This window comes from Dendrobates tinctorius, unplaced genomic scaffold, assembly GCF_039654945.1.
Source record: "Dendrobates tinctorius isolate UK_male_01 unplaced genomic scaffold, ASM3965494v1 ptg000231l, whole genome shotgun sequence".
NCBI lineage: Eukaryota > Metazoa > Chordata > Amphibia > Anura > Dendrobatidae > Dendrobates > Dendrobates tinctorius.
Genome location: NW_027361898.1, coordinates 23,492,218 through 23,509,187, shown reverse-complemented (window position 1 = coordinate 23,509,187; position 16,970 = coordinate 23,492,218). Strand labels below are relative to the sequence as shown.

Below are 16,970 nucleotides of genomic sequence, written 5' to 3'. Positions count from 1 at the left end.
CGGTGACTACACTGCAAGGCTGACGAAGTGCTGGCAAACAGGAATAACCACCGGCTCCACTTTTACTTTCACAATGTGAACATTAGGAAGTATATTAGGTTACATACGGTATTGGGAACAAATTCAGAAATTACCCCAAAAAATGACATAAAATAAAGAGAATTCCCTGTATAAAATTAAAGGCATTTCCCCCAAACAAAATACTTATTAATCAATAGATCTTGGAATAATAATAACTTCCACAAATTGGATGTGTTTATAAAAATGTCCCTGTGCTGAGATAATCTGATAAATGTGCCCGTGCTGTGTACTGTGTAATGGCTGTGTCTGACCGTACAGGAACATGGTCTGATCATACCACAGCTCCTGGGTAGGGGAGGAAGGAAAAGAGTATACAGACAGAACAGCATGGGATCAGAGCTGATTCTTTCTGTGAGAAAAAGCATTTCCCTGCCTGTTTAAAAACTTGTTTTACCTCACAGATCCCTCTGCTCTCTATCACTGTCCATCTAATAAGCCGCAGACCACTACAAGCCTGCAACTTACAAGACATCAGCGTACACACACAGATGGCGCGATCTCTTACTTGCATTGCGCCATCTCTGCACGCCCGCTATAGAAGACAGAAGAGGAGGCAGAGGCTGCGGTACCGGAGATGAGGTGAATATAATCTTTATTGTTTTTTATATTATCGGGTTGTGGGGGCAGAGCCGGTTTTAGGCAAAGTGGGGCCCTAGGCAAAAGTTTAAAATGGGGCCCTGAATGCTAACATATTGTACTTCACGCAGAAGCATTTCGGTTGTATTTACATGCGCTGAGTTCGGGACACTAAACGAGTGTGATCGACAATATTGAAGTCATTCAACGCTTGTTTCCCGGCCTCTTTACACCAATTGAGAAAGAATTTTGGAGAACAGATCACTATTGGATCAATCTGTCCCCATACAGTATCATGTTATCAGCAGCACATCTACAGTTTACATCGGCGATATTCCTCTGAGAACAATGATTTCTGTTCCGGCATAAACAATCCAATCACTCCATGAATATGCAGCATTTTGCTTGTTTAGTATAATACACCCCATAGTCCTCCATATATTATAATGTGCATCACAGTCTTCCATATTGTAAAATGCACACCCCATAGTCCTCCATATAATATAACGTGTCCCATAGTCTTCCATATAGTATAATACACTCCTTATAGTTCTCCATATATTAAAATACACTCCTCAGTCCTCGATATAGTATTATACACTTCCCATAGTCCTCCATATAGTATAATACACTCCTCATAGTGCTCCATTTAGTATAATACACTGCCATAGTCATCCATGTAGTACAATTCACTTCCCACAGTGTAATGCACCCCATAGTTCTTTATATAGTATAATGTATTCCCCATAGTCCTTGATACAGTATAATGCAGCCCACATATAGTATAATGCAGCCACCCCATAGAGCATAATGCAGCCAGCCCACAGAGTATAATGCAGCCCTGCTATATAATATAATGTAACCCCCCATAGAATATAATGCAGCCCCCTCATATAGCATAATGCAGCCCCTCCATAGAATATATGGTAGCCACTCATAGAGTATAATGCAGCCCCCCACAGAATATAATGCAGCCCCCTTATATAGTGTAATGTAGCCCCTCCATAGAATACAATGTAGCCCTCCTCATATAGCATAATGCAGCCCCCCATAGAATATAATGTAGCCCCCTCAGAGTATAATGAAGCCCCCCATGCAATATAATCCAGCCCCCCATAGAATATAATGCAGCCCCCATAGAATACAATGTAGCCCCCTCATAGAGTATGATGCAATCACCCCTCATAGAACATAATAAATATAATACAGCCCCCATAGAATATAATGTAGCCCCCCATAGAATATAATACACCCCACATTCCCATAGAATAGAATGTAGCCCCATCAAAGAGTATAATGCCATCCTCCCTCATAAAATATAATACAGCCCCCATAAAATATAATGCAGCCCCCTATAGAATATAATGTACCCCCACACAATATAATCTAGCCCCCCATAGAATATAATGCAGCCCCATAGAATATAATGTAGCCCCCTCATAGAGTATAATTAGGCCCCCATACAATATAATCTAGCCCCCATAGAATATAATGCAGCCCCCCATAGAATATAATGTTGCCTCCTCGTAGAGTATAATGAAGCCCCCCATACAATATAATCTAGCCCCCCATAGAATATAATGCAGCCTCCCCATAGAATACAATGTAACCCCCTCATAGAGTATGATGCAATCACTCCCCATATAATATAATAAATATAATACAGCCCCCCATAGAATATAATGTAGCTCCCAATAGAATACAATACAGCCCACCTCCCCATAGAATATAATGTAGCCCCCATAGAATATAACACAGCCCACCTCCCCATAGAATATAATGTACCCCCATACAATATAATCTAGCCCCCCATAGAATATAATGCAGCCCCCATAGAATATAATGTAGCCTCCTCATAGAGTATAATGAAGCCCCCATACAATATAATCTAGCCCCCCATAGAATATAATGCAGCCCCCCCATAGAATACAATGTAACCCCCTCATAGAGTATGATGCAATATGCAATCACTCCCCATATAATATAATAAATATAATACAGCCCCCCATAGAATATAATGTAGCCACCCATAGAATATAATACAGCCCACCTCCCCATAGAATATAATGTAGCCCCATCAAAGAGTATGATGCAATCCTCCCTCATAGAATATAATACAGCCCCCCATAGAATATAATACAGCCCACCTCCCCATAGAATATAATGTATCCCTCATAAAATATAATACAGCCCCCATAGAATATAATGTAGCCCCCATAGAATATAATACAGCCCACCTCCCCATAGAATATAATGTAGCCCCCATAGAATATAACACAGCCCACCTCCCCATAGAATACAATGTACCCCCATACAATATAATCTAGCCCCCCATAGAATATAATGCAGCCCCCATAGAATATAATGTAGCCCCCTCATAGAGTATAATGAAGCCCCATACAATATAATCTAGCCCCCCATAGAATATAATGCAGCCCCCCCATAGAATATAATGTAGCCCCCTCATAGAGTATAATGAAGCCCCCCATAGAATATAATGCAGCCCCCCTCATAAAGTATGATGCAATCACTCCCCATATAATATAATAACTATGATACAGCCCCCCATAGAATATAATGTAGCCCCGCACAGAATATAATACAGCCCACCTCCCCATAGAATATAATGTAGCCCAATCAAAGAGGATGATGCAATCCTCCCTCATAGAATATAATGTAGCCCCCATAGGATATAATACTGCCCACCTCCCCATAGGATATAATGTAGCCCCATCAAAGAGTATGATGCAATCCTCCCTCATAGAATATAATACAGCCCCCTATAGAATATAATGTAGCCCCCATAGAATTTAATACAGCCTACCTCCCCATAGAATATAATGTAGCCCTCATATAATATAATACAGCCCCCCATAGAATATAATGTAACCCCCATAGAATATAATACAGCCCACCTCCCCATAGAATATAATGTAGCCCCATAGAATATAACACAGCCCATCTCCCCATAGAATATAATGTACCCCCATAGAATACAACACAGTCCACCTCCCATAGAATATAATGTACCCCCCATAGAATATAACATAGCCCACCTCCCCATAGAATATAATGTAGCCCCCCCATAGAATATAATACAGCCCCCCATAGAATATAATACAGTCCACCTCCCCATAGAATATAATGTACCTCCCAAAGAATATAATACAGTCCCCCCAATAGACTATAATGTAGTCCCCCCCGCGAATCCTCACTTCTCCTCGTGCCCGCGCTGCTCCAGGCTCTGCTCTGGTCTCAGCGGTGGCGCACAGTGGGTGCGCGATGAAGTAACGTCATCACGCACCCGCAGTGTCAGAGGCAGAGGGGAATGATGGGAGAGGGAGCGTCAGCTGATGCTCTCTCCTCCATCATTGCTTTGAATGCAGTGGCGCGGGGGGGAGTCTGTGCTGTCGGGCCCCCCTGACTCAGGGGCCCCACGCCACTGGCTGGGGGCCCCTGGGGGAGCGGGGGCTCAAGGCACGGGACTATGGGATGGAGGATATCTAAGTCATATTACAAGACTCGTTAAAGGATTGATTGTGACTTGTAGGATCGCTACTACCAATAGGTGGCGCTGTAGAGTAAAAGTCCTCTTTCCTTCTGAAGAGGCAATTTGCATATTAAATTTCCCAGGGGAGCATTGCACGGCGAATAAGCCTCCTTACCTTGACAAGCCAGAGCTGGCATGTCACTCTCCACAAGGAGAAACCTTACCACTTAGGCTTATTTTTGGTGTGCCGAGCTGATGTTTTTAATGATACCATTTTGGTGCAGATACGTTCTTTTGATCACCCGTTATTGCATTTTAATGTAATGCAGCGGCGACCAAAAAACATAATTCTGGCGTTTTGATTTTTTCTCGCTATGCCGTTTATCGATCAGAGTAATCCTTTTTTTATTGATAGATTGGGCGATTCTGAAACGTGGTGATACCAAATTTGTGTATGTTTTTTTTTTTATTGGTTTATTTTGAATTGGGTGAAGGGGGGGGATTGAACTTTTATATTTGTAACCCCTTTACCCCCAAGGGTGGTTTGCACATTAATGACCAGGCCAATTTTTACAATTCTGACCACTGTCCCTTTATGAGGTAATAACTCTGGAACACTTCCATGGATACTGGTGATTCTGACATTGCTTTCTCGTGACATATTGTACTTCATGTTAGTGGTAAAATTTCATTGATATACAGTACAGACCAAAAGTTTGGACACACCTTCTCACTCAAAGAGTTTTCTTTATTTTCATGACTATGAAAATTATAGATTCACTCTGAAGGCATCAAAACTATGAATTAACACATGTGGAATTATATAATTAACAAAAAAGTGTGAAACAACTGAAAATATGTCTTAAATTCTAGGTTCTTCAAAGTGGCCACCTTTTGCTTTGATTACTGCTTTGCACACTCTTGCCATTTCTTGATGAGCTTCAAGAGGTAGTCACCGGAAATGGTTTTCACTTCACAGGTGTGCCCTGTCAGGTTTTATAAGTGGGATTTCTTGCCCTATAAATGGGGTTGGGACCATCAGTTGTGTTGTGCAGAAGTCTGGTGGATACACAGGTGATAGTCCTACTGAATAGACTGTTAGAATTTGTATTATGGCAAGAAAAAAGCAGCTAAGTAAAGAAAAACGAGTGGCCATCATTACTTTAAGAAATGAAGGTCAGTCAGTCCGAAAAATTGGGATAACTTTGAAAGTGTCCCCAAGTGCAGTGGCAAAAACCATCAAGCGCTACAAAGAAACTGGCTCACATGAGGACCGACCCAGGAAAGGAAGACCAAGAGTCACCTCTGCTGCGGAGGATAAGTTCATCCGAGTCACCAGCCTCAGAAATCGCAGGTTAACAGCAGCTCTAATTAGAGACCAGGTCAATGCCACACAGAGTTCTAGCAGCAGACACATCTCTACAACAACTGTTAAGAGGAGACTTTGTGCAGCAGGCCTTCATGGAAAAATAGCTGCTAGGAAACTGCTGCTAAGGACAGGCAACAAGCAGAAGAGACTTGTTTGGGCTAAAGAACACAAGGAATGGACATTAGACCAGTGGAAATCTGAGCTTTGGTCTGAAGAGTCCAAATTTGAGATCTTTGGTTCCAACCACCGTGTCTTTGTGCGACGCAGAAAAGGTGAACGGATGGACTCTACATGCCTGGTTCCCACCGTGAAGCATGGAGGAGGAGGTGTGATGGTGTGGGGGTGCTTTGCTGGTGACACTGTTGGGGATTTATTCAAAATTGAAGGCATTCTAAACCAGCATGGCTACCACAGCGTCTTGCAGCGGCATGCTATGCCATCCGGTTTGCATTTAGTTGGACCATCATTTATTTTTCAACAGGACAATGACCCCAAACACATCTCCAGGCTGTGTAAGGGCTATTTGACCAAGAAGGAGAGTGATGGGGTGCTACGCCAGATGACCTGGCCTCCACAGTCACCAGACCTGAACCCAATCGAGATGGTTTGGGGTGAGCTGGACCGCAGAGTGAAGGCAAAAGGGCCAACAAGTGCTAAGCATCTCTGGGAACTCCTTCAAGACTGTTGGAAGACCATTTCCAGCGACTACCTCTTGAAGCTCATCAAGAGAATGCCAAGAGTGTGCAAAGCAGTATTCAAAGCAAAAGGTGGCTACTTTGAAGAACCTAGAATATAAGACATATTTTCAGTTGCTTCACACTTTTTTGTTAATTATATAATTCCACATGTGTTAATTCACAGTTTTGATGCCTTCAGAGTGAATCTACAATTTTCATAGTCATTAAAATAAAGAAAACTCTTTTGAACGAGAAGGTGTGTCCAAACTTTTGGTCTGTACTGTAACTTACATTTATTTTGTGGAAAAAAAACAGAAATTTGGCGAAAATTTTGAAAATTTCACAATTTTCCAGCTTTGAATTTTTATGCCCTTAAATCACAGAGATATGGTACACAAAAAACTTAATAAATAACATTTCCCACATGTCTACTTTACATCAGCACAATTTGGGAACCAAAATTTTTTTTTGTTAGGAAGTTATAAGGGTTAAAAGTTCACCAGCGAATTCTCATTTTTACAACACCATTTAATTTTTAGGGACCACATCACATTTGAAGTCACTTTGAGGGGTCTATATCATAGAAAATACCCAAAAGTGACACCATTCTAAAAACTGCACCCCTCAAGGTGCTCAAAACCACATTCAAGAAGTTTATTAACCCTTCAGATGCTTCACGGGAATTTTTTGAATGTTTAAAAAAAAATGAACATTTAACTTTTTTTCACAAAAAAATTACTTCAGGTCCAATTTTTTTTATTTTATCAAGGGTAACAGGAAAAATTGGATGGCAAAAGTTATTGTGCAATTTGTCCCGAGTACGCCGATACCTGATATGTGGGGGGGAACCACTGTTTTGGCGCATGGCAAAGCTCAGAAGGGAAGGAGCGCCGTTTGACTTTTTCACTGCAAAATTAGCTGGAATTGAGAATGGATGCCATGTCACGTTTGGAATGCCCCTGATGTGCCAAATCCATGGAAACCCCCCACAATGAACCCATTTTGGAAACTAGACCCCCCCAAGGAACTTATCTAGATGTGAGAACTTTGAACCCCCAAGGGCTTCACAGAAGTTTATAACATACAGCCGTATAAAAATCTTTTCACCCCCAATTTTTATTTTCCCAAAGGTAACAGGACCCCAAAACTTACTGTTCAATTTGTCCTGAGTACGCTGATACCCCATATGTGGCGGTAAACGACTATTTGGGTTCATGACAGAGCTCGGAAGGGAAGCAGCGCCATTTGACTTTTTTGGCTGGAATTGAGATGTCGCTTTTGGAAAGCCCCTGATGTGCAAAAACAGTGAAAACCCCCCACAAATGACACCATTTTGGAAACTAGACCCCCCAAAGAACTTAGCTAGATGTGTGGTGAGCACTTTGAACCCCAAACTGCTTCACAGACGTTTATAACGCCCAGGCGTGAAAATAAAAAAAATCATTTTTTCCACAAACACGGTCTTTTAGTCCCCAATTTTTTTATTTTCCCAAGGGTAAGAGGAGAAAATGGACCCCAAAAGTTGTTGTCCAATTTGTCCTGAGTACGCTGATATTCCATATGTGGGAGAAGACTACTGTATGGGCACACGTTGGGGCTCGGAAGGGAAGCAGTGACATTTTGGAATGCAGACTTTGATGGAATGGTCTGCGGGTGTCATGTTGCGTTTGGAGAGCCTCTGATGTGCCTAAACTGTTGAAACCCCCCACAAGTGACCGCATTTTGGAAACTAGACCCCCAAAGGAACTTATCTACGTTATCTAGATGTGTGGTGAGCACTTTGAACCCCCAAGTGCTTCACAGAAGTTTATAACACAGAGCCATAAAAATAAAAAAATCATTTTTTCTACCCCGATTTTTTATTTTCCCAAGGGTAACAGGATAAATTGGACCCCAAAAGTTGTTGTGCAATTTGTCCTGAGTAGGCTGATACCCCATATGTGGAGGTAAACCACTGTTTGGGCACATGGCAGAGCTTGGAAGGGAAGGAGCACCATTTGGCTTTTTCAACGCAGAATTGGCTGGAATTGAGATCAGATGCCATGTTGCATTTGGAGAGCACCTGATGTGCCTAAACTGTGGAAACCCCCCAATTCTAACTTCAATCCTAATCCCAGCACACACCTAACTTCAGCCCTATCCCCAACGAGAAAATGGAAATAAAACACATTTTTTTAATTTTATTATTTTTCTTTAACTAAGGGGGTGATAAATGGGGGTTTGATTTACTATTTTTAGCGGGTTATGTTTTTTTTTTAATTCATTTATTAAACCATAAACAGATGTCCAATACACATACTGGTATATAATGTTACGCATAATACACAATATACATATACATATGCTTCATACGACATTGAAATGTAAAGCAAAATGTGCATACCAGTTGTATACAAAATAAAGCAAAGCATAATGTCAATTAAATCACAATGGTCTCATGTTATTATTCCAGTGATGAGATCTACCTAACTTCTAAACCGTACCTACATCTACAAGAACATAAACATAAACTATACCGCAGCCTACTTCCACACAATTAGCTGTTTATTATGTGACCTCTCCACTCTACAAAGTGAGGTGAGAGGAATTCCACCTCTCCCAAATCTTTTCGAATTTACCTGGGCACCCTCTGTTTTGATATAACGTGCGTTCATATGGGATAATCGAATTCACTAAATTAATCCAGGACCCGAGAGAGGGAGATGAGCTTCCCATCCACCGCAATGCCAGTACCTTTCGTGCCATAAACAGTGTCTCCCGTAGGAAAATCCCGAAACAATCACTGACCTCAGGGAGACCAGTCAAAGAAAACACTGCGGCAGCCGGCAAAGGCGCTCAATCAGTGAAATCCTAGGTGCAATGCTCCCTGGGAAATACAAATATGCAAATAAAGTCAGTGGAGCCTCATTTAAGAGTCTTGGCTGGGTCCTTCCCTGGAGGAAGATCTGGCTAGTCCCGTGTTTGAGACTTTTAAATGAGGCTCCACGGACTTTATTTGCATATTTGTATTTCCCAGGGAGCATTGCACCTAGGATTTCACTGATTGAGCGCCTTTGCCAGCTGCCGCAGTGTTTTCTTTGACTGGTCTCCCTGAGATCAGTGATTGTTTTGTGATGTTGGTCTACTAGGCGTTGCTCCCACCTAGCCAGAATCCTACTCCACACTGATGAGGGGCAACACCCCGAAACAGCTGTCTGTGGATGGATACCTGGCCTTGGTATTTCCCTTGTCATAACTGTAAACTTGTAAAGAGCTGGATATTGACTTAAAGCGCCACTTAATATGGTGGTAATGGTGGTTTCCGAAAGGAGCCACCCCTTGGCTGGATCCTTCCCTGGAGGAATATCTGGCTAATCCCGTGTTTGAGACTTTTAAATGAGGCTCCACGGACTTTATTTGCATATTTGTAGGAAAATCCTGACATATTCACCCCATGTCTCCTCATGCCATACTCCAAATAGACAGACCAGTGGTTCAAGGGGAACAGGAATTTGTACCAGAGATGTCAATAGTGATGTCACCTCCCTCCAATATTGTGCAGCGATAGGACAGCACCAGATCATATGAATAAAGTCTGTATCTATTGAATGGCATCTCAAACATTCCGATGATTGGTATGGGCCCATCTTAAAGAGCCGAGTTGGAGTCAAATATGATTGATTTATAATATATAATTGCATCATCCTGTTATTAACAGACGTTGATACCCTGACTGATGACTCCAGGATTTCTTCCCACTCCTCCCCCCTTGTATCTGGGATGAGTCTTTCCCATTTCTTCTTAACGGAGTCTATGGTAGATTCTGTTCCTACTGACAGCATATATGTATATAGGGAGGAGATGAGACCTTGGGGGCCTTGTGATTTAAGGATACCTATCAAGGGTAGAGACGAAATAGCATTACCTATTCCTATAGATCTCATGTGCGATTGAAAAGCTGACCTTAGTTGTAAATAACGAAAGAATTGGGACCTCGGGACACTGCGATCAACCTGTAATTGGTCAAAAGACATCAAAGTTCCATGATCATATAGGTCACCTATCGTAGAGACACTATACGGAGCTCAAAACTCAGCGGATGGATGTTCAAGTAACGTCGGAAGGTAGCCATTATTCCATAGGGGCATTTCAGCTACAATATCCTCAAATCCAACCACCCTTTTAATCTGTTTCCATACTGATCGTGCCAGACGAAGCAGGGGTAACAGCCGAGGGACAGTTATTTTCCTCATTTCCAAAAAACCCAGTGGGCAACTAATTTGCGCGGCATGAAGTAGATGATCTTCAGAATTATGGAGGCAACCGCCGGGCATCCACGTACTTATGGCTTTGGCTTGCCCAGCCAGATGCGGGTTTTTATGTTTGGCAGCTGTCATACACTATAAGACGCTTTTTACTGTAAAAATAGTTTTTGTATCTCCACATTTTGAGAGCTATAATTTTTCCACATTTTGACCCACCGAGTCATGTGAGGTCTTGTTTTTTGCGGGACGAGTTGACGTTTTTATTGGTACCATTTTCGGGCACGTGACATTTTTGATCGCTTTTTATTCCGATTTTTGGGACGCAGAATTAACAAAAACTAGCATTTCATGAATTTCTTTTGGGAGGTGCTTTTACACCGTTCCGCGTGTGGTAAAATTGATAAAGCAGTTTTATTCTTCGGGTCAGTACGGTTACAGCGATACCTCATTTATATCATGTTTTGGCGCTTTTATGCAATGAAAATGCTTTATTCTGCAAGCTATAACTTTTTTTTTTTTCCGCTGATGACGCTGTGTGGCGGCTCATTTTTTGCGGGACAAGATGACGTTTTCAGCGGTACCATGGTTATTTATATCCGTCTTTTTGATCGCGCGTTATTGCACTTTTTGTTCGGCAGTATGATGATAAAAAACAAAGCAAAAAATGATTTTTTTTAAGGAGTTCACTAAAGGGGTTAACTAGTGGGACAGTTTTATAGGGCAGGTCGTTACGGACACGGCTATACTAAATATGTGTACTCTTATTGTTTTGTTTATTTCCAAATAATGAATTAGGGATTTTTTTTTTAACTTAGCGATTTTTTTTTTTTATAAATTTTTACACTTTATTACATTGTCCCGGGGGGGGGGGGGGGGGGGGGAAAATCACTGTAATGTGTCAGATCGCAGTTTGGACAGCACTGTCAGATCAGCGATCTGGAAGGCGCTACAGAGGCTTTCTCTGTGCCTGCTCTCTGCAGGCACTGAGGAAGCCGCCACCCCGCAGGCCCCTGCGGCCATATTGGATCCAGGGGCCTGCAGGGAAGGAGGCCCCCAGAGCAGCGCATTGCGCTGCGCTGGTGGTTTCAGCCGCCCCCTCCCTGCCGATGCTTCCCTAATTCCCTGGTACACTGTGATCATGTTTGATCGCAGTGTGCCAGGGGTTAATGTGCCGGGGGCGGTCTATGACCGCCCCTGACAGTGCCGGGTGGTAGCTGTGATAATCAGCTGACACCCAGCCGCGATCAGCGGCACCCCCCCGGGAGCGCCGCTTAGATGTACTATCCCATTCCCGGTCTTATGGGCCCGGGTACTGTGGACGAGATAGTACGTCTGATATCAGAAAGGTGTTAAAACATTTTTTTCTTTTGGCATACTTCAATAGTCTCCTTGGGAGACTAGAAGCTGCCATAGCCCGAGCAGCTCTGCTATATACAGGCGATGATCAGATCGCCTCTATGTACTAGAATTACTCACTTGCTATGAGGGCCGACCACTGGGCAGCTCTCGAAGCAAACAGCAGTGGCAACCATAGGTCTCCAGGAGACCTCTGGTTGTCATGCCAACCCACCGGTGACCCGCGATCACTTGATGGAGGTCACTGGATTTCCAGAAGCGCATGTTAAATGCCGCTGACAGCCTCACTACAACGCCCCTAAAGGCACTTGTCCAAAGTTATCTAAACTGTATGGACAGTATTTTTATCCTGAATTACTAATACGAGGTGCAAACACAGAATACCAAAGGCGACATGAACTCTAAGTATGGCCTTGTGCCAAAGACAAACTGTATTGAAGTCTTCTGTTATTTAGTTCAGGATTTGATCAAAGTAATATTCTGCTGTTATGTAATGTATTTACAACCATCAGTTGCAATTTAAGATGAAGAAAAGAAAAATATTGTAATCACCGGTCAGGTCTATTTCAAAGAGATTCTTTATTTCTGTATACAAATAAATATCGGGTTCACTGTGCCACCAATTATTCCCTGGATGTTTAATTTTCTCATTTAACTCAACTTGAGCACAGCTTTAACCATTTCTCCAATGCCATCAAATATCTCGTGTAGCGGGCTGTTACTCATGAAGGCGCACGTCGTGACCAGCTTATTCTTCTTGTCTATGTGAACTTCGTTGACCTGTTTGTTGACGTGTTTACAGCCCAGCTGTTCAATGGCTCCCGCTGTTCCTGCATATGGCCACCTGCAGAATAGACCGAGGTCAGCAAGTTACAACAGTGACAAAACCAAGGCAACAACAATTCATCTAACTAAAGCTGGCCATACATAGTAGATGGGAGCATCATGCTTCAGCCTAGTGTTTGGACGACAACATTCTTGGCCATTTCTTCCTTACACAGGATCGCTCCTGCATCCTCTACAAGAAAGCCACCATGTGACATGTCTGCCTGAGGCTTTCCAACAGGAGGACAAAACAATCCACAGTCCAGAATTGAACATGCCTGATTATCATCTCCTGAGACGATCAGTTGTCTGGTGCCAACATACATAATAGTTGGTTCCCTGAACCTGTCAACGTTGGTGGGTTTGGCCAACATTAGTCTAATGTATAAGTGTGCGGGTGTTTAAGACTCTCCAAAAGGATGAGCACAAGTGATAACTGTACGTAAATTGTGGACAAATCAGGCAAGATCTAGAAATTTGGGTCTTCTTGTTAAATTACTTGGAATTCTATTTATCAATAGAGCTTTGTGTGTGGCAAAAAAGATACCACAAAACACCACTTTAATTTCTTTCTACTGTAGCACTGATGTTCAGGGTTTCCCCCTGGTCTTTTTTCCTGCAGCGAGATGCTGTAGATCCATGTGGCCGACATAAGTAATCACCAGCCTTAGAAGTGCAGCCAAGATGTATGCCAGAAACTGGCTACAGTGGTCACATGGATATACATCACATCAATGCTCCAGAAAAAGGCCATCAAGGACCACAGGAACAATGATTCTAGAGAGAATTGGAATGACATTGATTCTAGAGTGACAGGGAAACAGGTAATGTTAGTTTGTGTTTTTCCCCCCTGACATTTCCTGCATATAATCACCCCCACCCTTCAGCTCTTTTACAATCCATTTAAGCTAGTTAACAGGGTTTCAGCATAGAAAAAAAAACAATGGTTTAATAGGTAGAAGAATACTGAAGATAGATGAACATTTGTTAGAGTCACTGACTTGTCACACTCTGTATCAGACCCAACTGTGACTTCACATCCTGGTAGAATTTTGGCAGCTAATACGGGTGAGATACAGCACAAGCCAATGGGCTTCTTGGCATCATGAAATCCTTTTATAGCATCTTCAATGGGTTTTATTACTGAGCAGTCCTTCCCTTGAGTCGCCCAAGTAGAAAGATTTTTAGCAACTCCAAAACCTCCTGGTAAAGAGAAGAAAAAAGTGTAAGACGTCTCCCAAGTATACAATGGTAAGAAGAATACATTGTATATTGCCATACAGTACCTGGTATGATGATTGCATCAAATTCACTGACTTTTAGATCCTTAAGGTCCTTCACGTTTCCTCTTGCAATACGAGCACTCTCTGTTAGCACATTCCGCTTCTCCTCGGAGGGTTGTCCTTTTACATGGTCCACCACGTGCATCTGGTCTATGTTAGGCGCAAAGGCAACATACTATGGGAAAAGAGAGAACGAGCCCTCAGTAAGCCAAAAAATAAAGCTTCCATTGGTTATGGAAATCAACATATTTAAGGGATATATTGCATTCTAGGAAATTGTTTAAAGCCTTATTAGACAAAACCTGTACTCGTATGACTTTATTGACTAGCACAGTAGTTTGCAGATGCAAATTTTCAAGAACGCTTAGGACTCTCTCAGTGATGGAACGTTTTTACATTTGAACGTGACATTATAAGAAAACTTTTCCCATGGTTATATTATTTGAAAAAGGGCACGTGTTTTAGACTAAGGGCACAATGCTGTAAAATTTATTTAACACAGGAGTTTTGTAAAGGATACAATATTTAAAATGATTGTTTCTGCAGTAATTGTAAGACACAGGAACACTAACAAGAAAAATAAGTTCTGAACAACAATAAAACAATCCCAACTATTTCTCCCCTTTTGTCCTGAGAAATAACAAAATCGTCTGTATGTGTCTCAGGAGCTCGGCCTCATCCCTCCTCCTCCGCTTTTGTGTAGCTGTTAGGCAACTGGCTGCAGCAGAAGCCTCTCAGTCAGCAGCTAAAATTGGGGCTTACAGCACCAGATTACATCCTAGTTCTTCAAGAATGACTGAGTGACAACTATTGCATTTAATTTAAACATTCCTTTCTAAGTCTAGCATCCCCTAAAGAAACAAATCTATTAAAGGAGTCACGATAATATATATATGTGAGGGTCTTGATACTTTTATATAAAATCAATAAATGGATTGTTAATGGAAGAACAACTACTACTTGAAAATTTAAAGTGATGTTAAAGTACATCTGCAAGAAGTTTGTACGTTCTCCCTGTGTTTGCTCCAATTTCCTCCCCCATTACAAACACATAATGATATGAAATTTAGATTGTGAGCCCCAATGCGGAATTAATTGTGATGCATTAGCCATCATTAATATATGTACAGTACATACAGTAACATACTTACTGGTCTCTGTCTTCTGCTGTTTCCAGCGCCATGCCGGTGGCTCTCCTGCATCATGTGACCGCAGCTCTTCCTCGCCGGCTCACACAGCAGACCGTTAGTTATTCTTTTAATGTAAATCTATGAAAGCCTCATAAGCTTATATTGAGAAAGTGACTTCTGGTCTACACAGAACATGTTGTGTGAGCCGTATAGTTGCAGCTGTGGTCTTTTGATCCAGGAGAGGACAGAACCAGCGCTGGAAATGGCAGAAGACACCAATCAGTAAATGCATGCACTGGACATACCTACCTGGTGAAAAACAAGAAAATGTTGGGACGGGACTATAAAATTAGATTCAGTATATATCACCTCTACTGCTTAACATCTAGAAGAATCCTACAACAGCCATGTTTGTAGAAGAATCCACATTCTTTGCCCATTAGCTAGAATGGAAGCCTCTTCCTGTGATCACTGTGAGCACATGGCTTCTCCTTTAAGACTTGGAGAAGTTTGGACATGTAACCACAGAGACTTTCCTCTGACCGCTGTGGAAGTTACAACACCAGATGACTTGAATAAAACTGTAACAAAGCTCAGCATTTGCTAAGAATCTGCGTTCTGTATGTGACCCCCACATAAGGCTTTCCCCCTCCAGCTTACCTGTGCCCCAGCTCTGCTCAGGTGGACAAACACTGCAGAGGACTCGTGGATCTCACTGCCATCATACACCCCACAGCCAGAGAGGATCACGGCCACCTGCTTGCTCATGATGACTACAGGTGAATGGAGAGATCAGGAGCAGAAGAGATAAGAGAGAACTGCTGCTCCTGGGCTTTTATAGGCACAGAGAAGGTGTGAGCTCCTGGGGCAGAGGCGGAAATGGGGACAGTCACTGTGTCATTTACATAAGGGAAGGTGGGGAAGTTCCCAGGATGAGGAAGAGCTGGGGAGGAGGAGAAGGAGGAGAAGGAGGAGGAGGAGGAGGAGGAGGAGGAGGAGGAGGAGGAGGAGGAGGAGGAGGAGGACTGTTCACACTGGTTGCTCCAGTAGTATGGGCAATGTACACTAATCTCTCTGCACCGCTGTAATATAAATCATATCTACACCCACAACATTAATGTAAAGTCAAAAACTTGTTTCTGATTTTAACATTTTCCTGTAAAAAAATAAAAAACTAAAAAAGCACAGCTACCTTCCTAAATGTAAGGAAAATCTGCAGCCGAGGTAATAAATTATTACAGAAAGCAGCGCAGCAAATACAATAGCAGATAGCATTACAAGCGTGTGGTATTCGGTACCACGCTCATCTGTCGTCAGTTCACAGAAGAAAACATTTGAAAATTAAACTTTATTTATTTCTATAATTTTGTCCCACCTGGAAAGTTCTGAAACTTTGCAAATGATTTTATTCTGAGATTTGTCTTCTTTGCTGTAAGATAAAATAAATCCATATAAGGCCGCTTTCACACTTCAGGCTTTCGGTATCCGGCATGGGGCGGCGAAAAACCGGACTGCCAGATCCGGCCTCATACGCAGACACCGGATCCTTCTTTCTGCCAGATATATTCCTGGCAGAGATGGTTTCCGGGCATGTGCAGTGCGAAAAACTGGTCCGGCGTAGGGAAAAAACGTTGCATGCAACATTTTTTCCAGACACCGGACCGGCTATTTTCTCCGGATCCGGAAAAAAACGGACGCTCCGCATTGCCATCCGGCGCAATGCGGCAGCAATGAAACAGCACGGGGAAAAAGCTGGATCTGGTCGTAACAGGTGCCGGATCCGGCAGTCCGGTTTTCGCCGCACCATGCCGGATACCGAAAGCCTGAAGTGTGAAAGCGGCCTAAGAGGCTTTCACACCCCAAGCCCCGGCTTTTCTCCAGTCTGTTTCCTGCCTCCAGCTGCATTGATATCAGAACAGTCTCATTTGGATGATGGCAG

General features: G+C 42.5%; 1 protein-coding gene across 1 annotated transcript; it reads right to left on the bottom strand.

Moving 5' to 3' along the window:
- Positions 1-12,353: 12,353 nt before the first annotated feature.
- Positions 12,354-15,923, bottom strand: LOC141059956 (glutamine amidotransferase-like class 1 domain-containing protein 3, mitochondrial). The gene is made up of 4 exons (XM_073556195.1): positions 15,692-15,923; positions 13,905-14,076; positions 13,620-13,821; positions 12,354-12,637 (listed from the first exon to the last, which is right to left on the bottom strand). The coding sequence occupies exons 1-4, from the start codon at positions 15,797-15,799 to the stop codon at positions 12,445-12,447; spliced, it is 675 nt and encodes a 224-aa protein (XP_073412296.1). The 5' UTR covers positions 15,800-15,923; the 3' UTR covers positions 12,354-12,444.
- Between the last annotated feature and the right edge of the window lie 1,047 nt (positions 15,924-16,970).